At 48.6% G+C, this 25,649-nt stretch overlaps 1 protein-coding gene across 1 annotated transcript; it reads left to right on the top strand.

Moving 5' to 3' along the window:
* Positions 1–2,824: 2,824 nt before the first annotated feature.
* On the top strand, positions 2,825–18,585 carry LOC119403247 (uncharacterized). Its single transcript, XM_049418240.1, has 3 exons — positions 2,825–2,869; positions 13,001–14,539; positions 18,254–18,585. Exons 1-3 carry the CDS (start codon positions 2,825–2,827, stop codon positions 18,581–18,583), a joined length of 1,914 nt encoding a protein of 637 aa, XP_049274197.1. The 3' UTR covers positions 18,584–18,585.
* The last annotated feature ends 7,064 nt before the right edge of the window (positions 18,586–25,649 follow it).

The following is a 25,649-nucleotide window of genomic DNA, read 5'->3' as shown; positions in this document are numbered from 1 at the left end:
GCGCGACGGGTTGGCTGACGCGGGGAGTTTTGCAACTGAGGTACGGGGGCGGAGCCACTTTTCTTTTTGTTGTTGTTGTTCGTTTCCTGACGTCACTTCCGCTTCTTTTTTTATTATTTCTTCTTTTTCGCGTAGAGCGGCCAGGAGCGGCTGCATGTTTTCAAAAGTCTTTTTTCTTTTTGCGCGGGTAGGAACAACACGGTGCAGAGACCTTTAATCGCGATTTGGCTAACCTCAGAGCCAAACTCAATCCGTGTCGGCCCTGATCGCGATCAAAAGTGTTCGTACGACACGGGTATATGACACGGTATGAAAGCAAGCTTGACGGCTCGCAGAAGTTCGAGCAGGTCGTTGAAGGCGCACGTAATATTTCCAAGGTTATTGTCGTGATCGATTTGAACATAAGCCTCCTGTGTTTCCGAAGGATCTGACCTGGAAACTGGACTCGCTTGAGCGCTGGCCAGACGTCGGCTGAGTTCAGTAACGAACTCGGGTTGGCTGGGTGAGTGGAGCATTAGTTAATGCGCGCTAAATATGTTAATCCTTTAATGAGGACGCGTCCAATGTCGACTGTGGCCGTCGTTCCAGTACCAAACAGCTACTTGGTGGCCCGTGGGCTGGCCGTATGTCGTATCCAATCTTTACTCGCGAGCAACAAACCGTGTATCATTGTATCACCATAGAGAAAGGTATCACTGCCACCGTCATAACAGCCGACACCACAATGGCTCGAATTTCTGCGTGCCGTCGAGCTTGCTTTCACACCGTGCCATAATACCGGTGTCGCACGGACACTTTTGATCGCGATCGACAGCCAACGTGATGTCATATACGTACAACGCTTAATCCAGGATGCGGTCGACAGTTCGTTATTGAACTCAGCTGACGTCTGGCCAGCGCTCAAGCGAGTCCAGTTTCCAGGTCAGATTCTTCGGGAACACAGGAGGCTTATGTTCAAGTCGATCCCGACAATAACCTTGGAAATATTACGTGCGCCTTCAACGACCTGCGTATCCACCGTCATAACAGCGGTCACCACGATGGCTCGAACTTCTGCGAGCCGTCAAGCTTGCTTTCACACCGTGTCATATACCGGTGTCGTACGGACACTTGATCGCAATCAGGGCCGACACGGATCGAGTTTGGCTCTAAGGTTAGCCAAATCGCGATTAAACGATTAAACCATGCAGCCGACCTTGATGCAGCGATCAAATGTGCCCGTGTTGCCCGTGTCAGCAGAGAACATCGTGTCAGCCTGTCGGCGCTGTCGGGTTAGTCACTAGAAAAATTAAGTCGGGTCCATGCTCTGCTGTGTTGTCCTTCCTACCCGCGCAAAAAAAACGAAAACAATAAAGACTTCAGAAAACATACAGCCGCTCCCCGCAAAAAAAAAGAAAACGGAAGTGACGTCAGGAAACGAACAACAACAAAAAGAAAAGTGACTCCGCCCCCGTACCTCAATGCACCTCCGGAAAGGGAGACCCGGGCAGGACAGTGCGAGCGAGCGCCATGTCTGAACATGTCCGCGAAGCGTGCGCGCGAGCGGAAAAGTTTGGTCACATGACGCCTGGCATCACGCGCGGCCTCTGTTTGATCTGCTCTCGGAGCAGCGTGATGGTTCCATTCGGGATTCGAGAGCACGCGTCCTCGCTGCCCCCGTGTGCTGCTCTGGCTGCTCGTTCCCCTTGCTCCTGCTCGCCCAATGGAAAACGCCGTTAGATTGCTTAGGTAGGCTTGACTGTGGCGCGCCATACATTTCGTGAAAAGGGGAAAGAACAGAGAAGACCATGTCATGGAAGACATGGGGAACAATGCGGAGCCGTGGCCATGTCGTGGAATGGCATCGTCATGCCCTTTCTTGCTAACACGTCACTTTGACCATTTCGTTCCACGTCGCACGTTAGCTTGTTACGCATGCGCGGAAGGTATCTTTTCTTCCTGCTCCTTTCTGGCAGTGCCATTAGTTTGTTCGTAGTTCGAGCTTAACTTCTCTGTTCATCCCCCCCCCACCCCCCTTTTTTCACGAAATGTATTTTTCGCCAAAGTCAAGCATACCTTAGCCAAGTACAGGTGCCCAAAAGTAAAACCACGCGAGCTGTGGCCAAACGGGGCGAAACTAAAGTCCCTTAATATTGAGAACGTAGCGACAGTCTCCTCCATATCCTCTCCAAATTGTCCAACCCTCCTCTCCCAAGTGTGCAAACCATATCTATATCTTCTTCCAAACGGCCACTGTGCGGGCGCCGGCCCTATAACCCGGCTCGCGCCACTTTCCTATCAAGAATGCTATGTCACGCTGATAACGCGCGCAACGTTGGTGACCGCGAAGTCGGGTTCGGCGAAAAATGAAAACGAAAAAAAAAAGAGAGGTTCGTGCGCGTTTGTCGGGCGACGGCCCGTGAAGCGGGGAGGTGGAATGCGGGAGAGGAGGGTGCTCGGCGTGGCGGCTTGGTTAAAAGAAAGACGGTACTTTCCCAAGAATATCCAGGGACTTTAGTTTAATCCCCTTTGGCCACAGCTCGCGTGCTCAGTTTTACTTTTGGGGCACCTGTACACCTTCGCTGTAAAATCAAGCGAAAAGGAACGGTTGGAACACAACTCTTGGCTCACTGCAAGGGCCAATTGTCTAAGACTGCAGTACGTTGAAGTGTGAAACCCGCCGCGGTGGTTATAACGCTCTACTGCTGCGTTCGGCTGAAAACCATCCTCACGATGGCAACACTTCAACCAACCAGTTAGGCAATACTGTTCTCAAGTTATTGGGCGAGTGTTACGCCATTGTTCTTATCGTATTTTTCTTTCGTCTTAATTGCAGCCGAGCCGCATGGAAGACCAGCCTGCTGTGGATAAGCCTGGAGAGAAAGCTCCGGTAAGCTGAAAACCTTGTTCGCTGCCACAGTCGGTGTATCACGGATATAAATTTTTTTTTTTTCGAGCACGAGAAAGCGGGCGCGTTTCGTGCAGGCCACAGGAGGCTGTTTTCGTGTACTCGCCGACACGCTCATGGGATATCAGATTTAAGCCAACGCTACGCTCGCGCAAGTGTCTAAACTGTGCTGTGTGGATGTCCTTCGGAAAGAACACGCTTACTCGGGACTAGATAGTTGACTATCCGGCGACAAACTTAATTAGGGTGCGAGTTCAGTGGTTTGACATGAACTGCGCGAAAGCAATGTTTCAACGCCACATAGAGGGTAACGCGAAGCTGCGTTGAGCCTGGTTTATTTTTCTTGAACCAGCTTTATATAAAATCCATATGTGTGCACGAGAATGATTTAGGACACTAAATATCCGAAATAAACGAGTATAGATTTGCTAGTATGAAAAGTTGTTGGAACACGGCGTGTCGCTGCGGCCAGCATTCCGAAAAGCGCAGTTGTCTTTTTCAAGGCTACAACTTCAGTTGTAGCCTTGAAGAAGAACTCTTCTCGAAACTTTGGCTCCGACGCGGCCCCGTGTTCAGATCTTTTCTTATCTCCAAGCATCCATCTTCCCCAAATCTTGCTTTTTAAATTTGTTAGTATGGTAATGAGTACTAAAACTGCGCTAAAAAGACGAAGACGTCACAAGGACCGGAGCACACACGAGTTGTTCGATGCATTCAAGATTAACAATACACGAGGGTGTATAAGTGAACCCTCGGTGTCTCTTGCTGATTGTGAGCTAAAATATTTAGGTGCCACTTTGTGACATATGCATATCCGTGTCCAATGATCCTATTTCAACAAATGTTCAGCGTGTATGTATGTCACCCTTCAAACATCAAACTTTCCGTTCTGAGCCTGCGCGAGTCCTGTTTTCCCCGTCTTTGTGTTTTTAGTGAATTTAAGGCAACTAGCCCGACTTTTTTTTTTAATTTACGACAGAGACTTGCCCTTAAGGCATAATATTTGTTGGGTATATTTGTGTTAAATGTGCGCCGTTAGGCCGGTGTTGTGTATGAAGTGAAGTGTCTTGTGGAGTGTGTTGTCATGTATCCATCGGTCATAACTGTTTGTGCTACAGTGACACAAACTAGCCCGACTTGGTGTTCTACTATTAATATGGCACCCAGTCGTGAGCACGAGTGAAGCGCGCGGCTTCAGTCAGAAAATACACCTGACTGTCGCGCATATTATGACATAGTGAGCACTACACAGGGATTTCTTTTTAGAGAATAAATTTTTGATAAGAATTCTGTGACATTCAGGCTCATGCCGTTTAGCAAACGCACCGTATGGCGAGGTGGAAAATTTTTGCCGCAACTAAAATGACATTGACTCGACTAAGAAACTGGTTAACATTTTAATTATTCATTGGTAATACCGGTCTGACGCGACAGCGTGGTCGCGTTTCGCTTGCGTCGGGCGCCATCAGTTTCGATATCGGCCTTAAAATCACATGAACTCGAATTACGTGCTCCTTTGGCGATTTTAAAAAAAAAAGGGCATACCATATATTGCCACGCACTACAAATTTCTAATATGAAGACCTACCCCTCAGGTCAATAATTAAAGTTAGTTTTTGTTCATTACTCGCCACAGTGTCATTTCATCTACGGCAATCTTTTCCGCCTAGACGTACACTTCCTGTGAAGAAGCGACACGAGCCTCACTGTCATAGGATTTCTATAAAAAATCTGCATTCTCAAAAAAAAAAAAAAAAAAAAAACTCTGTATATTCGCGACTGCACTGAGTGGTCCTTTACGATCAGCAACTGTGCTCTGCGGCAGTAGCTTACAACGCCAGCGGATGGCTGAAATTTGGAGCACATCTCCGTTTGACGTCATCAGTTGGCGGCTAACATGACCAGTGCCGCGGTGTTTGTTTAGGACCAGTTGCTGGTTAGTCGCATTTTCTTTAACTGCGCAGCTCTTTAAGCCAGCCGTGTTATCGACCCTGCCGGAAAACTATCATGATAAAGGGGTATGTGCCACAACATTTGGGCAAATCCCACTATTCAATGCTACGGCGTGGCCTGTAAAAACCGTGATCGGTGAGAGAGCGAGTACAGAGAGAGAGATGGAGAGACAGAGAAATAGAGAAACGGAAATAAAGGTATTAAGAGAAAGAGAAATTCCTGCCGAAAAAAAAAACTCTTCCCAAGGCGAGATTCCTTCCCGCGTACTCTGGATCCGAAGGGGAGCGTCCTCGCCACTCGGCTACCCAGGCACGCTAGCAGAGCATAGCCTTGTTTAGTATAGTGTAGCAAGGGGGCTGGGAAGGGAATGAGAAGGAAGCCGCGCATCTCGAAGCTAGGCGTGTCTGTCGACGGGAAGTACGAGCGGCGACGGGCCCGTGCTTCGTTGTACCAGGCCTAGCGCGACTTAGTGCAAACATTCACATTTTTCGTTGTTGTTGCTGTTGCGGTCGTGAAACTGGCTGATAGAGGACTTACCTGCTGCTGAAGAATGTTGTTTGACGTGACTCAGAGTATTGTTTCCGTATCTCTGCGCGCTTCCTTTCCCTGAGTCGTGTTTACGAGGACTAACATAACGTTGCTTTCCCCTTCTTTCACAACCTACACTCTAAAAAAGGTGCCCTCTGACTCTCCTTTTAGACATGTGAGAGTCGCCATGTGTAACACTCCCTTTAGAGAGGAACGTTGACTCTCTTCAGGAGAGGTCTATTGACTCTTGGAAACTGGTGCGTCCCACGACTCTCGTAGTCAACATGCCTCTCCAAAGGAAGTGCTAGGTTGCTATGCAGGATAGCTCGAGCTTCTCGGGCACGCAAGTTTGCTGCGAGCTCGCACTACGGCGGTCATAATAGGAAGACAGTGCCGTGCGCGCGATAGAAGCGTTGCTAAAAACGGCTACAAGAACGAGCATCGCGTCACAAACGCATGTAGGGCATTTGCGGCGGTTTTCAAAGAACACCGCGTGCGAGCGCGTCAGCGCCGCCACTCGGTCAACATTTCAACAGTGCATCGACGCCAGCATGATTGTCGCGCCCATGAAACGCCCATGAACACTCATCCGACGGGCGTGTTCATGGGCATTTGTCCTCTTTCGGACATGTTCTTTCGTTCCACCTGCAGCATGGAAATTTTCACTCTCGAAGGCAACAAAGCCTCACACGCAGCACCCTCGTGCAGCTCGTTTCGCTTCTCTCGAATGTTACAGCTAAATAAATGGACAGGTTACTGCTACTTACATTGCACGTCTGAATATTTTTATGCAGTAGCGGATCACTACAAACAACGTCCCGGGAAGCAAGTTAATAGTAACATTTCTCGCCACAAATGCCGCCAGGGGCATTTGGTGCATGGCTTTGAGTGGTCCATCGTGAGCGCGGTGAAATTGAATGCGAGACATCGTAGCCACGTGATATGACCTTTAGTTCTTCGTGGGCGTGTGCAGTCTGTGCGATTAAGCTTTATAGATGAATCGTGCCGTTCGATGGCGTTGCGGCGTGAGCACTGCTCCTTGGCAAGAGCAAACGCGGTGTGCGGACCCCATCAGCGCCGCGGGGGTCTGTCAAATTGATTTTCGCGCGAACTCTGGTACAAACTCGTTGATATTGAAAAGGCCCCAATTCAACTCCGGACTGTCACAGTGCCGGTGTGCTTGTCAAACGTTTCATGCGGTAAGCGCTAAGCAGCAGCTTCTTAGCATGCAAAATAATTTGGTCAGCTTGCACTACTTGTGCAAGCAAGGCTGGAATAGAGGAACTTGTGTTCCCCTAGCTTCTTCCAGCTTTTTACGTGGCTCGTCTACCCAGTCTGCTCGGTCTGCTTCGGAATGAAGACCACGTCAGTTCGATCTCAATTTAGATGGTATTAATTATCTAGGTCGTAATTAACATGGTATTGAATAGTTGTCCCAATTGATAATGATTTCACTACCTCCACATTAATTTTTCGGCTTTAATTACACAGGACCCTAACTAGTACAGATCTAATTAGCGCAGACCTATTGGGCACGCGCTTAATTAGCATGTCCTTTTTGAGTAAGGTGCTAATTAGTCCGGCTTTAATTAGCGCACCTAAATAGCATCGCGTTGATCAGCACGGTCCTCATTAGCTCGATCGTAGCTTTACACGGCTTCATTAGCATGGTCTTAGTACGATGTCTTAATCAGCTCGGTTTTAGCATGACTTGGCTTATGAAATCGAGAGTTCGACGGAAACCCGTCTGGTCGGGAGGAAACCTGATGAAGGGAACGAACTACACCGACCAAATAAAAGCTTAAAAGAAAACGACGTTTCGGTAAAAGGCCTTGTTAACAAGGTTTGTGAACAAGGCTTCCGTATGAAAGCCGAAACGTCGTTTTATTTTAAGCTTTTGTTTGGTCGGTGTAGTTCGTTCCCTTCATCATGACTTGGCTTAGTTAGCTTGGTCATAGGATGCCCTGTCTTAAGTAGCTAGGTATACCACCCACCCAGTTAGCTAATCAGCAGGGCGCACGAGCTTCGGGAGTTAGCAGATGAGGAAGAGGATGAAAAGGGCGCGCGCCGGCCTAGCAACGCGCTAGAATGTACAGGGTGACCATGATTACACACGTGGGCTCGGCGATTTATTTCGGCCGCGGTGTTGTAAGGCGCTCGGCTGGAGCTAATCTCAGAGGCCAGGGTGCTGATTATTCTAAAGGATACTTAGTGCAGATATTAAACGCCCGAAAAAGTATTTAAATAGCCCGTAACTCGAAAAAAATATCGTCCGTGAAAGTTCCTGACACTTTGCTAGCATCGGTGCACTTCCTGCACTCAGTCCAACGATAAACAAGTGAAAGCAAGGCGTCTCTGGTTTGAAAACACCGCCAAACTTTGTCGACCGCACATGACGTGACGCCGCGCTCCATAGTAACCAAAGGAGCGCAGCGCGCGCTCAGGGATGGATTTGATCTTTTCGTACTGTTAGCTTGTTCAAAAGGGGGTGTCGCCAAAGCTCGGAAAGACCGCCAAACTCGGGCCATCCTGCATAGCACCCCTACACATGACTATCGCATGTATAAAATGAGTCAGCTTTTAGTGTGATATGCGGAGCTAAGTTAACCGCCGATACCAGGGGTTATCTGCCCTTCTCGCTGTTTGCCCCGCCCTTGCCCATTTCTTCGCCTTGACTTCGGCTAATACTTCTTTAACACGCGTGTCTTTCCTGATTCACTGTGTTCGCTTATTATCACGAAATAAATCACGAAAAAAATTAAACCATCTCCCAGTAAAGGGAACCATGAGGGGATGCGAAGCAGCATTGGAGGCGCACACCAAGTTTCCGTCACGTTCCCTCGGCGTTTCCGTTAGTGTGTGAGGTTTGTATTTATTGTTTGTGTTATCATTACGTTTTGTTTGCTCGTTGCTTTCCGTTAGTGCCGAGTGAACGAGCGGCGCCGACGTTGACTGTTACAACTCATCTGAACGGGAGCTAAGCGAGAATGACGTAAGCCGACCGAGCTCACGCGCTTATATACGCATGAAATGGGGGAGGGAGAGGAGAAAGTGGGTTACAGGCTGTGGGAGGAGAGGCTGCGCCGCGGTTGCAGCGCGGGGAGGAGAGGAGAGACGGTGACCGAACACCTGCGTAAAGGAGAGTGGGAGAGTAGGCGCATGCGCAGTGGAGCGCGGACGCCACCATCGCCGCCGGACACAGCCCCGAGCAAAAGCTGCCTCTTATCTAAATGAGGGGGGGGGGGGCGGGGAGGGTTCAGTAATAACACAGTAGAACACAAAACAATATGAAAGTATCCTTCAAGGACCACCGCATACGTAATTTCTTGATACGTTTCGGCGACATTGTTTGAAGCCCTCATGGGCTTTTCTTTTTCATATTTTTTGTGTTCTACTGACTAATCACTGAACACTCCCCCCCCCTCTTTTTTGTGATTCTTTCTTTCCCGTACGTAAGGCTGTCTATGATCAAAATAAAGTAGTTGTGAGTTTGCGCATCACCCTGTGTTGTTTCCTCGTTTGTTCTGGTCCGTGTATATCTACAGCGCATCACAAGCATGAAGATGTACCAACTAGCCCCCATTGCCGCCCCATTAAGTACCGGTAAGATGCAGGGAGTTATGCTTTTCTCTTGAGGGACACTGGTACAGTACCAGATGGTCCGAGAATACGGGCCAAGTACTCTCAACCTCATTCCTATTCTTCGGGTTACTTCACGTCTCCTGGTTCGTGATCGGTGGTCACTATCTGCCTCTAGCAGACGTTTCTCTTCCGGTTCTTGGTTCTCTTCCGAGACTGTTGATTACTTTAGTTTTATGGATATTATTTAGACCCGCGTTTCTGCTTTGCCTGTCCAATTCAGTAATCATGCTTTGTAACTGGTCCCCTGATTCACTCATCAAGGCAATGTCCCCAGCGAATTGTAGGTTCCCAAGGCTCCGTTACTTTTTACACCAAAGTGCTTCCTGTCCAGGGCATTGGCGAAATCGTATCTCCCTGCTTCACACGCTTACTTATGAATTTTATTGCTTTCTTCATGGAAGACAATGGTGGCAGTGAAGCCGCCGTAATTCCATTTGTTTTTATGTGCGAGTTCTCTGCACCTTGATTTCTTGGCTGTATGACCGCTATGATTTAGGCCGAATCAAATGCTTTCTCGTAACGTACCAAGGCAAGGCTATAGGTGTTTGCAACATTCTGCACATACCTTTATGGTATGATAGTGATAATGTGGTTTTTAGGAGTCACCAATACGAAATCGTGCTCTGCTTCAAATGCTGCTAAAACGTTCCTTCTTGTGCAACACTCCCAATAGCGTCTTTCGGCAATTTGCGAAGAGCACAGGTCATGCAGCGGTAGAACAATTTGAAGACGATGCCCTGCCTTATCTTTCACGCTAGACTCAACAAGCAGTAACCATTCGTAATAAATTAACAGTCCAAGCTAAGCCTAACCGCTCGAGATACACATGCAATCAAACAAGCTGGCAACCTTGAAACGCACAGAAGTGTTTGCAAGCACGTAAGTGCTGAAAAAATTCACTGACGGCTATGATACTGCCTGATACGAAATCTGAGCGAAGGTATTTAGGTGTTTTGATTTTGCGATAAGTTGACGCCAATGCTTCTGTTTTGGCGGCGCGCCACTCCGGATTCTGGCGTCGGCAGCGTTGAGCCTCTGCTCGGGCAGCTCGTTTAGCAGCGGCATACTTCCACCAGTTGCGTCCCTCATTGTTCAGAAAGAACTGGCTGAGACGCTTTACATTAAAAAGAGAACGCCGTGAGTAGCGTGACTGGCGTGCACAATTTCGTGCAGCCCAGTTCACATCAAGCCAGCTCAAACGGAGCGTAGAGTGACTGCTTCGCTAAACGCGGAAGGCAGTACGTGGGTGCGTTCCACGAGAGCCGACGCGCGACGACGCATACTATTAAAGACGATAGTCTTTCTTGGGGAACTTAAACGCAGAAATTTTGGTCTGTCTGTCCTTCTGTTTGTCGGCACGTCCCTCGATTCAGCCACTCGGCCAAAGTTGAACCACTTGCCCAAGGGCCAGCCGTCTTGAACTGGTACGGCTGTTCATACTTGTGAACGTTGTCGATAAAAAAGTAAATATCATGCATATCTGAGGTGCAACATCACTAGGTAAGTATTAGGTGGCGTGTTCCTTTAATAGAAAATGCATACATACGTAATTTTAAGGACCCTAGTTTCTTAAGCTGCGCTGAAAATGCATAAGAATGGAAGCTTGAGCGAGTTGGTATGCGTTCAGCTTTGTTGAAACAGCGCTCACTAGACGACGACGAAGTAAAAGAAGGCACGGGACAGGCAGCGCCTCTCCTGTGCCTTCTTTACTTCGTCGTCGTCGAGTGAGCGCTGTTTCAACAAAGCTGAAAATGCGACTGCGCTGAAATTTGCCTTCCTCCGTGCCCTTCGCACGAGCTCATTGTCGTGTTTCGGTTTCGGTTCTGTTGCACTGTACGAATGCCATGGGTTGGTGTTGAAAAACTTTAGTTTTGAGAAGGCCAAGAAGGTGAAAAAAAAATATTTAAAAAATGAAAAAGCAGCGTTGTGGGCGGCCTTCAGGCTGCCGGTTGTGGGCGCCGCTCTGGCGTTCCTGCTTTACCCAGGCGACGTGTAAATAAGAGTGTGTGGAGAGTACTCGTTGAGTGCGGACGTTTCTCTGCTTCAGCGCTTCGCGCCAAACCGCGTTTTCGGGCTGGCTGGCGTCCCCGCCGGTCGCGTTGGTCACCGCCGGTCTTCGCCTGCTGCTGCGCCGGGACTACCAGCACGCAACACAGCACTCATGTTTCCCGACGTATTGCCAGATGGCGTCCATATCTCACACAGCGCCTCTTCTATCGTCTTTACACGACATTTGCAGCGAAGCACGCAGATACGCGGCCAATTTTTTGGGTGGCCGCCGCGGAACCTGCTGTATCGCCACTGTCGTTCCCTCTTCCTCCTCGCGCTCTCCTCTCTATCGCCGTCGTTCATCCTTATCTGCGCGCGCTCCCCGCGTTGGCCCTCTTTCGTCCTCGTTCGCTCTATCGGTTACGCCGATGCTGCTCCACGCAGGAAAGGCCGCCTTAGAGCTGCACTATAAAAAGGCGGCACAGCGAAGTAGGGAAGGCAAAGAGGGATGCACGCGAGCGCTGATGGGTCAACCAAAACAGAACTGCCCCGCGTGCTACAAATACCTGTAATTTACCTCTTTGCCTTCATTAATTTACTGTGGCTCCTTTCTGCCAGTACTTGCGGGCATGCCCTGTAAACTCTTGAGAATGCGCGTTAACCAACTCGCCCACATTACCGTTATTGTTCACGGCACATGTCAATATGCACACTGTCTCATCCACAAATGCAATTATTGCATTTGCGCCACTTTGAAGCAGCTGTAACGTCAAAGGAGATGGTGTGCTCTCTGCGCCAAAAAACACAGTAGCTGTCATGGCTAAATAGTTCGCTGGCGCTGCGGCAAGGACGTACTTGCTAATAAATAGTAATAACTATAGAAGAGCGTAGAACTGCACTCCGTCTCACCACTACTTGTCAGCACTACCAAAGCTACGGGGTTTTAGCAAGCCAAACGCTTGCGCAGCAAAGCATAGTTCCAGACAGGGGCGTAGCCAAGGGGGGGGGGGGTTGGGGGGGTTCAAACCTCCCCCCCCCCCGAAATTTTTCAGTTTTGCTTGGGTATATAGGCACGCACTCATACAAAGGCACGCACGAACATACATAAAGTATGGTTGAACCCCCCCCCCCCCAGAAAAAATTTCCGGGTACGCCCCTGGTTCCAGGTACTATTGCCTTGCAAGTGGCAGGGTTGAGACCTTTCGCCGCTGTCGCCTTTAATTGCTGTCAGTAACCACCTGTAACTGTGGTTACAAATCTACATGGCAGTAACCATGCAGACGCGACCACCCGCTTCGATCCGAACTTGCGCTTGCTATTCGCTCGCTGCGCTGGCAACAACAAATAAATGGTGAAATAAGTAATCGCTTTGTGCCATCTCACGCTGAGGGCAAAGCATGGAGTACAGTTTGTCGTTCTTTACTAGGTCAGCTGTTTGTTTAGCCACGCCTGTAAGCTTAATGCGCCGAGAAATTGAGAACGATTTTTAGAATTAGCGCAATATAGTGACGAATGCATTGATGTCGAAGCGTCAGCACGTTATTCTACAGTAAATAAAAACGTCAGTTTGTAACTTACGGGTCAGACAGTGCGCGATGACGGCTTGATAATTTCGAAGCGGAGGGCACCAGCTGAGATGGGTGCAGCCATTTCTATTTCGGCGATGCCGTCTGTTCGCATCATTCGCCCTACGCGTGCAAGGAGACGACAGGCGGGCGCCGAGCAGACGACGTGACACGCTTGAATACATGTGGAGGGGCTAATCACCTTTCCTATTGGCTAAGGGGCCCTGTAGCCTTCACAGTGCGGAAGAGAACTTCCGAGATGGAGAACAGGCTTGTTGGTAATAGTTCTTGAACATCGTGCAAATAGCGCTTGAAAGTGACAGAATAGGATACTGGAAGAGAAAGCGCAGCGCTTTGGTGTGTTCTTCAGTCTTCTCTATGCTCCTTAGTTGTGCACGGCGATGGCTTACCTCTTTCTGCCGATTCTTTCTTGCAGCAGGAAGGCGAGACTCGAAGTTTCAAACAATTCGTCGACGGGCTGGTGGCTTCGGCCTACTCCCTGTTCCCGACTGCCGACGTAGTACGCGCCATTTTCACGGCTGCCGACCGGGAGTTTGTTAGCGAGAAGGCGCGTGACAGGCGCGTGAGCCGATGCTGCACACACATTGATGATTACGACGGCGTCCTCGAATGCTGGGCTCTCGGGCAGCAGAAAGGGTGGACCAGACTGTTCGGCCCCCGCGGAATCGAGCTCGTCGAGGTAGACGCGGGAACGCTTCGCTTTCGCACCCTTAATGTCAACCCGGAAGACCTGCTGGCAGCGGACGACGCCAAGTTTCTGTGCCTGTGCCTGTGGCTCTTGGAACAACATCGTTGCATCTCTTCAGTTTCCATATCCGTTCCCGTCGTGGCACCTAGACACGGACTTCTGTTCCTCAGTATGCTGAAACTCACGATGTACGTGACAAAGCTTGAGATAATGGGCGACAACCCGTTCAAGGAAATGTCTGTCGGCGACTTGCCAGATTCCTCAACATCCCGCGAACCATGGATGCACGTGCTAAAGGACCTTTGTAATCTGCGAGAGCTGGGATTGTCCTCTATGTACATCTGTGAGACCGACGCATTGGTCCTGATAGATTTTTTGGAACGAAGGAAAGCCTCTATCGTCGCCGTCGTTCTCATCGACGTTGAGTTCAGCGCCGCAACCTTTTACTCTCTCATAGGGGCGGTGCACAAAATCCAGAGGCTCGAGGATTTGCGCATAAAGACGAGCGCCAGCATACACACAAGGACGTTCGAGAATGCACTGTCCTTACTGGGCAAATCAAGCACTCTGTCGAGACTTTATGTGCACGTCGACTTCAGTATTCGCAGCTTGCTTAATTGCCTAACCCTCAGCGGGGCACTCGCCGAACTCACGCTGGAGCCGATGATCCGGAGCTCGGAAGATCTCGAATCCCTTCGTCTGTCACTTGAAAGACGCGAGCTTCCCCTACGCCTCAAAATGAGCCTCGACTTGAGCGAGATGCATACCGCCCACCGCTCCATGAATGCCCTATTGTGGATTGTACGGCGCAGTTGCGTGCGAACCTTGATACTCTCCGGATCGACCATCAACCTCGCCCAGTCGGGCGCGCTCGCCGAAGCGCTCGAAAGCAGCAAGCTTGAGGAGCTCCACCTGGACGAATGCGGGATCGAGTGCGAGGCCGTGGAGCGCTTCGCGAGTGCCATCGCGGAGTTCTTGCAGCACAGCAACTTCAAGGAACTCAACGTGGGAGCCGTTGTCGGCGATGCCAAGCAGCAGCGGCAAATGTTCCGGTGCATCACGGAAGCCGGCGTCCGCAGCAAGATCACGCTCGTCTGCACCGAGTGCCTCATTCAGAATTACCACGACTGGGATATTCTCCCGAACCAGACGCATTTTGCCAAGGTGTCCCTGTCCATTGGCGACAGCTCGCAGGTCGAGCGCATTCTGCTTAACCTGATGGCCGCTGCCGACACGCTGGAAAGCTTCTCCATCAAGAGCAACGGGGTAAGTTAACGCGCTCATTCTTATGCGTGTTTCATTGTGTGTACAAAGAAATTGAAACTGGTAAAAAGCAGAAGCGGGTAAGAAATTAAGTTTTATTGAAAAAAGAAAAACCTTGGCAAAGGAGTGAAAATGTAAGTACTGCCCCCCGGAGGCTAGGCAAAAGCAAGTCAGAACGAGGTGAAACCCAGATAAAAAGAAAAAAAAGCGCCATAAGGACAGTGGCGCAGCTAGTCAATATTAAATTACGTAACGCGACAAGGGTTAGGCGCTCACTTCTTGCCAACGGAGTATTTGTGTACTGCAGCTGCTTTCCTGTTAGTTTCAGTACGAAGCGTACAGCAAATTCTGTTCATCCAAACAAATAGAAAATTGCAATTTTGTCCGCTTACGCACTAATGCATACCAAGGATGTGCAGCGCGAGGAAAGGAATACGAAACAAAGGCTCAGAAACGACAGACTGGCGCCGAGACTGTGGTCGGCTCGAACCTCTCTATAACGAACACTTATATAGCGAATTATGGGCTATAGCGAACTGAGTGGGGACTTTATTTGGTGACGCTTGATATCCGTGACATTTATTAGTCTTATAACAAAACGAAAAACTCAAAGGCCGCCGCGTTGTTGGCGGTATCGCAGAATTACTTGGTTCATGACATATTAGTTTGAAATGTAGTTGTGACATGTAAATTTCGGTTTAAAATGTAGCTGAAAAGTTGTGGAAATTTTAGCGCAAATAGGCGGCTCGCATGTTGCAGACGTGCCCAGGAGACTGCGGAGGTGCTCGTCGATACTCCCGACCACTGAAACTGCTCGACCTGGTCAAAGGCATGCGGTCCCTATCGAAAATTTTCATGACACACATGCGTTATGTCCAATAATCTCTTATGAATGTCGTATGAATCATGTCTTCTCGTATAATCGTACGGGCTATAGGCTTCCGAAGCAACGTCGAGCAGCGCCACTGCTCTTTCGTGAAGGGGAATATCCACGACGCGTCTCCTCTCTCCACAACACGGCAGTCCCCGCTTCCGCGCACGCGCAGAGCTCTCGGATTGCGTCTGTGGTGCGTCACAATCTAACTAATGCTGACTAGCGGTGCTCCGAGCCCAATGAGGAGCACATGCGTTCACGCGTCCCAGACGACGACGACGATGCCGGCACCGCCGCTAAATCGGGCGACCTACAGCCTTCGCCACCAGCGTCTATTCCCAGTAACGCATAGTTCGGCGGCGCGAGCGTCGCGATCGAACTTGAGCTTGGGTTACCTACGGTAGCCAGCAAGAATTCGCAGAATGCTCGTGTCCTAAACGTCGTTTTGAGCGTAGAGATCATGTAGGAAATATACCGGGATGACTTATGGTGCAGCCGGATGTTTCGTATCACAGCTCGGCAAGAAGAAATTGTTCTGGCGGAGGTTTCTGAGAGGTTTAGAGGTGGTCGAGGGGCTTGTGGGGTTTATGGGACTCCAGCCCCATAAATCGCACAAGTACCACAGGCAACGTGTAATTTCTCCACTAAACGTACGCGTGCAATGTTCATTTCGCATTCTTTTAAATGCTTGGCTACTTAAAAAAAAGCTGCCCATGTCTGACGAAAGCGCTCTTAAAGTTCTCCTCTTAGAAGAGACAACACAAAGTTGCGTTTCCCATGCGGAGAACTCTACACCAAGCAACAAATTTCATTCGTGTTATGATTGTGCTATGGAATTGGAGGCCCCACATAGCCAGCACTCTTGAAAAGGAGCGCAAACTTGATGATTGAGTGCGTTTGTTTTTCTGTTTGTACGTTGATGCACCACAGTCATTAAAGTCTACGTCATATTGGTCTATCCGGTCACATGATACCACGACGTTTCAAGCTATCTACACAGCTGAGATTGCCCCAACCCCGTCTTTTTTTATAGAAACCGTGCTTCTAGCCGGCTTGATGGACACTAGCACGACGTATCTTATCAGATCTAATGTCAATCGCCAATGACATTATTTCATTTGTCGTCCGCGACGGTGGTCCAGTGGTGATGGTGCAAATAAGAACCTTGTACACAGCGACCCAGCAAGCAAAGTTGCGTGTTTATTGGCGACTTGGAAGTCCCGCTCTGGGATCCCGTTGAGCGCCTCTTTTGAGGTGCTTCGCGCCCGCCGTAGTGGTCTGGTGGATATGCTCCCAGACTGCTGAGCCGAAGGTCGCGGGATCGAATCCCCGCAGCGGCGGTCGCATTTTCGATGGGGGCAAAAATGCCTGATGCCCGCAACTTAGATTTAGGTGTCCGTTACAGAACCACAGGTGGTCGAAATTTCCGGATCCCCCAACGACGGCGTCCCTCGTAATCCTATCGTGGTTTTGGGACGTTAAAACCCACTAATCCTTTCATTATTGCATACGTTGCACATTTCACTGCTACAACTTATAGACCTGTTCATTCACGGTATATTTTACAGCGAAAGCTGTTATGAGATCATTTCACCGGCCGTTTTTGGCACCGTAGTTGTCCGCCGCCGCCGGTGTCCGTAACCACCATCGCTCGAAATAAGAAAAAAAAGAAAACGAAATAAGATTCCAGGATGGAACGAGGTTCGTACCTGGGCCCTCTGCGTGGGAGCCCAGTATTCAACCTCTGAGCCATGCCGGTGCTTGAAACTGCTTTGCAAAAAGGTCCTATACAGGCTTCATGTCGGGAAGGAACCACATTAACATATGCAATATAGCGTGGTAGAAGAGTAAAATAAACACCGAGTGGTCGCACAACGCGAATTGTGTAATCAGGCGTCACACAATGCGAATTGCGCAACGAGAAGGTTGTTGAATGCTTCCAACCCATTACAAAGGGCTCCGCCATAATTCTTCATCGTCATCAGGCACAGCATCAACAAAGTGCGCATAATGCCTTACATGCGTTTAGCAGGTACCACGGCTCTCCGTAGAATGACGAAAAATGGCATAATGCCTGCTTTCCTAATTCTCAAAAATTGCAATGATTTATAGCATAGTGGGTTCCTCGCAAATGCACTTGTATTAGTTGTCAAGGAAGCCCATAAGCGCATGATCCATTTCCTCGGGGTCTCAGTAATGTTCTTCGCCCCCCCCCCCTCTCTCCCACGTCAACGTATGTTATACAGTATGGCGGGAGAGGGACATAAGGAACGGGCGTCACCTAATGCAAATTACTTAACTGGTGGGCCGTTTAAAGCTTCCAACCCATTACAAAGGGTTGAGCCATAATTCTTCATCGTCATCAGTCGTCGCGTCAACAAAGTGCACATAATGCTTACAAACATGTAGCTGGTGCCTCGCTTCTCCGCAGACTGACGGATAATGGCTTAGTAGGTGCTTTCGAACTTCACAAAAAATGTGATTTATGGCGTAGTGGGTACCTTGCTAGTGTACTTGTATTAGTAGCCCCAAGAGAGCTTACAATAGCGAGTTTTAGTGCTGGGGACCCGCGGGCTTGGGGGCGGTGGATGCGGCTGGGAGTACAAAGGAACGCAAGAGCGTGCGTACGCAGGTGGCTTGGGGTCCCCAGCACTAAAACTCTCTAATGTGCTTTAGAAACACCGCTCTTCCAGCTTTCGCTGTTACTGTGCTGCGGTTTCAGCGCAGGCCTGGGGGTTTTCGTTTACCACATCGTTTCTTGCGTATTTGTTGCCTTTTTGTTTTCGCAAACAGTCGTACTTGCACCGTGCAACACCGTACACCACCTTTCCTCCAACACACAGGGTTTGTCCGAAATGGGTGGAAACTGCGTGGCGGAGTTGATCCGGACGTGCACTAAGCTCAAGGTTCTCCGACTGCGCTGCCGTCTGACGTCACCCGCCGCCGTCCTGATCCTGGCCGCGCTGGCAAAGTGCCGCAACGTGCGGCTGCTCACAGTGGAGGGCTGGGTGATCGACGGTGTGATGGGACAAGCCTTCGAAACGATGCTCACGGCAAACCGCAGCCTGTTTCGGCTCGAGTTCTACTGGAAGGACTTTGCCGCCTACCAGGGCTTCAAGCCCTTTCTCACGCAAGGTCTTCGCGAGAACAGGTACGCAGTGTGTCGGAACTGAGCGAAAACAAAAAACTCACCATCTCCCCGTAAAGGGAACCCTGAGTAGTATGCGAAGCAGCCATGAGTTGACTAAAAGTTCTGTCAGTCTTTTATTTTCTTCATCACTGTTCCTGGTCCTTCCATTCGAGGTTCACCTGTTGTTACTCGTCATATATGACTTCAAGCTCAGGGGAACGTAACCCCTTCAGTATAACGGCCTTGCGGTCTGTAAAGTTAATCGCTCTTGCTGCTAAGGTTGCCAGCTTGAAATTTGAGAATGCGATGTTGATACAAAACCCGGGTCTGCTTGTCGACGTGCCCGCGCCGCTGCAGCTTCTCGAGCTCTCAATTCCGGGTCGATTTGACGACGCGCCCGTTTCGCTTCGGCTTCGCGAGCCCGCGCCGCCGCGATGCCACCTTCGTTCGTCGAAGCGCACCTCATGACAGCTCCTGCTGTAGAAGAGAGCACGCCGGGGAAGAGGAGAGGACAGCGAAGGAGAGGTGGGGAGGGAGTAAGGTCCCTATATTTTTAAAGGTAGCGACAACTACACGCGCGCCCTCTCGAGGGGTCCAAGGAGCAGCGATAGCAGACGACGCGCCGCTCGCTCCCGTGCATATTGCGGGTGCGGGTGCCTGAAACCGAATTCGGTGCTCACTTGAACCGTTAAATTATTTGTGGCCCAAGATGCTCATCAGTTATCAAAGTACTGGGACAATAACTTTAACGAGCACGGAGCACGTTAAATATTGAAATAAAACGCGTGCGTTTCCGAGCGGGTTCCCCACAGCAGCTGTCATGCATGGCATTTATATTTTTTTTTGCGTCTTTTGACATTCAGCGTAACTTGAAGAACAGGTGGTGCTTGGGTGAGTTAAACGTGCTTGTTTTCTAGTTCGAATAAAATAGGCAGGTAGTGAGCGTACTGCTACTTTCGGAAACTTCATCGGGCACCTAGCGCTCTTGTATTGCGTAGCGCAAAATACGCGCTCTTATTGGTTTGACTGTGTTTCTCAGCGTTCGGAAGTCTTCCCACAGTTACATGGTACTTTTAACTAAGCTTATTTTGTTTATACTTTAAGAGGTTTACTTACGAGAAGAGGGGAGATTCCACAAATGCAGTTGCACTGCATTTGAGGAATATCAGCGACTTGAGTACCTTTCAAGATCTAGGAAATATAGCCTGCCCACTAGTGTCTCGCCTATTTTAATGTTTAACTGTTTTTAACAACGTGCATTTATTCAAAGCCATCACCCTTTTACTACCCCCGCTGCCTCCGTGTCCCGAAGATATAAAGGTACGCTGCAATATTACCCAATGCAATTTCAAATAAATTTGGGGTATGTATACACGTACTGGCCCGAAAACCAGACTACAACCAGAAAATCTAAGTTAGGCGGCATTTTGCAGAGATGCAAGAAAACAAAATAGCACTTATTGAAAAACTGGGTTTTATCGCATGAATTCATAAGAAACTTTTTCTTTGGAAGTTTTGTTGTGAGCACTGATCCCCCTCATTCGCTTGCAGTGTGGCTTCCGTTCCTTCTGCCTTGGAAAATTAGCAAAGATGCTTGGTGCGGCATATAAGGTTTCAGTTTCTTCCTCCCAGTGAATTGCAGTATAATTTATTCGAACTCCCCAAAAGCATTGTGATCCTCTAGGGAAAACATTACGCGGAATGCTTCAACGAAGAAGCCTTAATCGATCTCGCACACAGCAGTGCGGGAAAACACGGCAAGTTGTGGCAAAAAACTAATCCCAAACGCTCATTTCCCTGTGAGCTTGTAGTGTTGAAGCCACCCCGGTGAGAAAAACAAAGACAGCATTATTGGGTTCCGAGCAATTTAATGTTAGAGATACGGGGTGTGACTCTGCATTGTACTACTATGCACAAATATACGGCATAAAGAGCGTCGAAGCAATATCGTTGCTAAGATAATGCTCATGAATATGCACGAACAAAAGCACACCGGCCAGGCGAAAGGCTGCTTGAAGTTATAACCATTACAAAACCACTTAGTTCGCATAGCCAGGTGTTTTGTGTGGGCACAAATTTCTTGCGACTGATTTTGTTAGGCCTTCCTTCAGCATATATTTTTGTTAACGCGAGGAACGAAAAAAAAAAAAAGCTTTTTCCTGTCCTCCGCGCGGGGAGGCAACCGAAGGCATACAGGGGCGGATCCAGCCACTCATTTTAGGGGGGGGGGGGGGGGCGGTCGCTTGAACAAAACTCGAGAAGTGGGGGGGGGGGGGGGGGCTCACTTTTGTTTTTAGTGTTACTATTATTAAAAGAACCCCATCACAGCATAAATACTGTTAATTTGTACATAAAGTGGTTCCACTCATTTGTCCTAATCAGTTTTCAAATCCTAATAAATTGGAATAATTGCTACGAATTACGGGCTACCACACTTCAGATATATGCGCATTTTGCTGCGCTAAGCCCTTGTTAGAAATCGGGTTGCGTGGCCGGTGCGAACACGGGTTGGTGTCTTGCCAGGCACTCACCAGGATAAGTTGATGGAAGGAAGATAACTATACAAGTAATTTACATTATTCAGATCACAGGGAACAGGCACGGTGCTCTCCGGTGCACCAGCACCGGATTAAATTAGCAGATTGAAGTCCACCCCATTTTCCCTCTCTCCACGCTCTCACCACACCAGGATTACACCAATTCTAGAACCTTTGTAGGGTCATAATGATGAGCACACACCTGCACTTCAAAATTCAATGTGCCGTTGACCGCGCAAGACTTCAGAGGTTGAGGTCCACCATCTCTCACGATCCTTCCGGGGATTAGGAGGCTCGTTGACCTCGCGTTGTCTGCACTTGTACTCGGATTATACGTTTGCACAAAAATCATCCGTATGGCGCCGAACAGACGACAGAGACGACACGGCAGGTGCACGGTGCGCTATTACTCTTTTATCAAGTTACGGAAACACGGTACATAAATAGGGTGCGGGATTACGGTAGCGCTCCTCCTCTCTCGCTCGTCCGCTCCCAGTTCCAGTGACGCACTAGTGCGTCTCCCGAACGACAGGTGGATCGTTAAGAATGCAGGGGCTGGCAGGCGATAATGAGGCGTGACACCACACAGTAAATTTCGAAAAAATTGTGGTGTTGGGATGCCTTTACCGCAATGAGCAGCGGCGAAAGCACAACGAGCGAGAAAGGAAGAGCGGTACCGTAATACCGTTGTTGCTCTCTCTCAACCCACTCCAGGTCGTTTTCAGTCGCTGAGAAGTGAGGTCAAACATTTCAAGGCGACAAGGCACGAGTGGCGGCTCTTGCCTTCTTGATAAAGAAACAAGGAGAGAAATGCGTGAGTGAACAGTCACTTGTTTTAACCGATAAAGAAATAGCATTTCTGACAACCGGACCAGGGTAGGCACGCGAGTGTAGGGAGGTGGGTTCGGAGCTGCGCATGTGCCGTTTGCAAATGAAACTGGTTATTTTAGAGAGTGCTTCAAAATAAAGCACTGCTCCACTTGCTCATCTCTACGCGTACGTCGCATCGTTTTAACAAGTAAAAGGAAGACAGCAACGACAAAGGAGAACGGCAGCAGCATCACAGACGACGAAAATTAGTAAGTGGCACAGTGCTTACGCATATTTACGTAAGCCTTGCAAATGACTTTCTGCGGAATACTTTTAAAAAATAGCTGCGCACTTTGTAACCGAAAGAATAAATCGCAATGTGCGCATTAACATTATATCGGGCTGAGCATGAGCAAGAGATGCTGAATATATGAGCGTGCGACATATCGCTTGTACTTTAGAAAATTTATCTGTCAGTGTGGCATTGCTTCAGTACCTTTGAAACTTCCGAACGCAAAATCGTGGGCAGCGTTTATTTCAAGCAAAAGAAAACAATTCATGTTCATATTCTTTCACGTGTCTTGGAAAACATACCTTGAAGTTTTTTAACACGTGGAAAAAATATACTGAAGAAAAAAGTACTTAACTCAGTCATAGCGTTATAGCGGATTCTGTAGGATATTGGTACATTCCTCGTAACTGCATTACAAGGGCTGCAGAAAGATACACTATAGTCAGTTTGCGGATTTCTTGGCTGCTCTGAATAGGTTAATAACGACAAATTGCAGGATATACTTGGCTGAATACTGGCATGACTGGTATCTCCAATACTGCAGCTAGCAATGATAGGCACGTTTCAACCCTTATAAAAATGACTATTGAGTAACTGTTGACAAATGATTGACGAATAGTTGAATCAATGACTTTTCAACTAAATGTCAAATGTCGTTGAATCTTCTCAATGACTAGACAACGATATTGTCATTGATTCTTTCCAATCAAAAGTACACGTTGAAAAATATATTGATGTTTTGTTGATTTTATGTTGTACGGTGGTTGAGTTTAGGACCGGCCGCGCACGTATGAATGTGGGCGTGAAACTTATTACGGATAATATCACGAGCACTCCTGCCATCTGATTAAGAAACCCAGACACACATGCGTATATAGTAGGTTTGTTTGGCTTTTTTTTTTGGTAGCCGGCATACATGACATTTAATTTCCGGCAAGCAACAAATACTCTTGCACACAATCAACACTACAGCACTACTTGCATCATGGACGCTCTCTATGTGTCAGCCAATGTAAAGCACAATTTTTTCAAGCATATGCAGAACTTGCTGCTGCAAGTAATGTAATATATTACAAAAAAATACAATTTTATTTTTAAATACGACTCCACATTTTACGCAACCTTGTACAGTAATGCAGAGATGTAGCAATGGTAACTGATATTCAGAAGCGCATGAGGCTTGCGAAGCCCCGAACTCAATGACCAAACCCTGGCCATCCAGAGTGCCCGCGATCGGGCCCTCAAGTTTGGCCTGGCGGTCCCTACGTGGGATTATATTACTGCGTGATTCTCAAGCCTGTCCGTTTTATTTAGCTCTAACCGAATGACCCACTACATAACTCTTCATGCGGCAACAAAGGATTGCTGACTTCTTGCTTTAGTACCCGAAGCAACGCAGGTAACTGTAACCTCCTAGGACACGGTATACAGTGCACAGAAACTGTACTGCAGCTGAATACACAAAGAATGCTTAATTAATGAATTACTGCGGTTTTATGCGCCAAAACCGCAATATGATTATAAGTCACTCTGTTGTGGAGAGCTCATATCCGGAAATATGACACACCTGGGGCTTTTTAACGTGCACCTAAATTGAAGTAAATGGACCTTTAGCACTTTCGCCTCCATTAAAAATGCGACCGCCGCGGCCGAGATTGCATCCGCGATCTTCGGGTCAGCAGCCGAGCACCGTAACCACTGTAGCACCGCGGCGGCCCCAAAGGCAGATTCGTTTGAGGATTTAACGGTCATAAGCAGTGTTTAAGGATAGGCACCATTTATGTACCGCCGTGGAGGCAAGCCAGTAACAAAAATTGATAAACCGTTAAACTGAACGCGATAGCGATATCCGCACGCACGCACGCACGCACGCACGCGCACACACACACGAAATACGTATTGTAAAGGTAAAGGTTTGCGCCCTCTTCAACAGCACATTTATTACAACAATATTTTGTGTGTCCAATGTATACGAGTGAGTATCGCCTTGCCGATCGCTAGCCTGCCTTCGCTTCTCGGTAGAGACCCAAACCGTGCCGCATGGAAAGCCAATGTGCGAGTGCCCCATGGCTGATATCTTTATTTGCATCTACCTCGTGCTTTCGCTCACGGCCAACGCTGCTTTTTCGCTCGCAACCAAAGAAGCCGCCGCCGACAACGGAATTTCTGCGAAACGAGCTCTTTAACGCTATCGCGGGCATGACGTAAAAGTATCTACCTATGGATGGTGGGGGCCTCGGCGCGTAATACAGCGCCTGCCTGTACCCGGTGTCGACTAAACCATTATCTCAAACCTCACCGCGTACATCTGCCAAAGAAACGTGATGTACCATCGACTATCATTCCTTTTCATTTCATTTTATTACTATCCCTGCTGTCGCAAACGCACGCCTTTGCTCCATGCAAAACACGTTGAAACTTGAACGCTTGAACTCGAGCTTGCGTGCCATGTCTTATTGCGACTAAGAAAATAACGCCAAAAGAATAATAAATTTGTTGTGTTGCATTGAGTCAACAAACATGCAGAGTGCGAAGGTCGTTAACCAGCAAGCTTTACGTAACTTTTTTAATAATAGCAATTACCGCCTAACTTCGTGACGGGCTTCGTAGCGCTGGTGCTCTAGTCCGGTGTATCCATCCGCGTCGTTGTGTGACGTCAGTCGAGTACGCGGAATTCGAACGTGCCGGTCGCGCTCGCCGCGCTAGTTTCCTCTCGCTTTGGTTCGTGCTCTGTGAGTGCCGTGATTCACGGAAATTATGAATGCAGGTGTGAAGAAGCTACTTCGCGGCATGTTCAGCACTCGTGTACCTGCATGCAAGGACTACGTTCCTCTGCAATGCCTGTTAGTGGCCGTTATACGCGTACTGGAGTTAAGCCTAGTCCCGGAACCTTTCCTGCGGAGAAATGGACGTCTCAGTTTGGGCGCGAGACTGTCGCATCTTCATTTCTGCTTAGATGGAGGGACGGAAGCGATCACCGTGATGTGCGCTTACCATTGCTTGGATTTGCGGATTCTTTAAACTACAGGCCTCTGTCCTTGTTGAAGGTAAGTTAATTTTCTTTACCTGTGCGCAATTATATTCGAAAGCCATGAAAAATGCGTGTTTTGTTGCATCACGGGCTACATGCGCGACATGTTTCAGAAGTACGTGACTGCGTAATTTTTGCGGCATGCAGGATTACACTCTCCTAATATAAATGTAGGTTACGATTTACGTTGACTTTCGAACGTACTGACTTTTATCGGCCGCGCTTAACGGAGCTTGTTTCAAGGTATACAATATACGTTTACGTTCGAGCGCCTGTACTACGATTCTGACTCTGCAAAGCTACTTTGCGCTATTTGCGCTATTTTGGAATAGTTTCGAATGGTGAGTGAGTGTTCAAAATCTTGTTTTAGGGACATAATTGGGGCGTTTTTCTAGTGCCAAGGTGTTACTTTGCCTTGACTATTTCGACGCGCGCCTTC

The sequence above is a fragment of the Rhipicephalus sanguineus genome, chromosome 8, assembly GCF_013339695.2.
Source record: "Rhipicephalus sanguineus isolate Rsan-2018 chromosome 8, BIME_Rsan_1.4, whole genome shotgun sequence".
Classification (NCBI taxonomy): Eukaryota; Metazoa; Arthropoda; class Arachnida; order Ixodida; family Ixodidae; genus Rhipicephalus; species Rhipicephalus sanguineus.
The sequence above is the reverse complement of the archived record's forward strand: the minus strand, read 5'-3'. Positions and strand labels throughout refer to the sequence as shown.

Coding starts and splice junctions, on each gene's coding strand:
- LOC119403247 (XM_049418240.1), top strand. CDS start 2,825: ATGGAAGACCAGCCTGCTGTGGATAAGCCTGGAGAGAAAGCTCCG. Junction 2,870..13,000: donor AGCCTGGAGAGAAAGCTCCG/GTAAGCTGAAAA, acceptor TCTTTCTTGCAG/CAGGAAGGCGAGACTCGAAG. Junction 14,540..18,253: donor TCTCCATCAAGAGCAACGGG/GTAAGTTAACGC, acceptor TCCAACACACAG/GGTTTGTCCGAAATGGGTGG.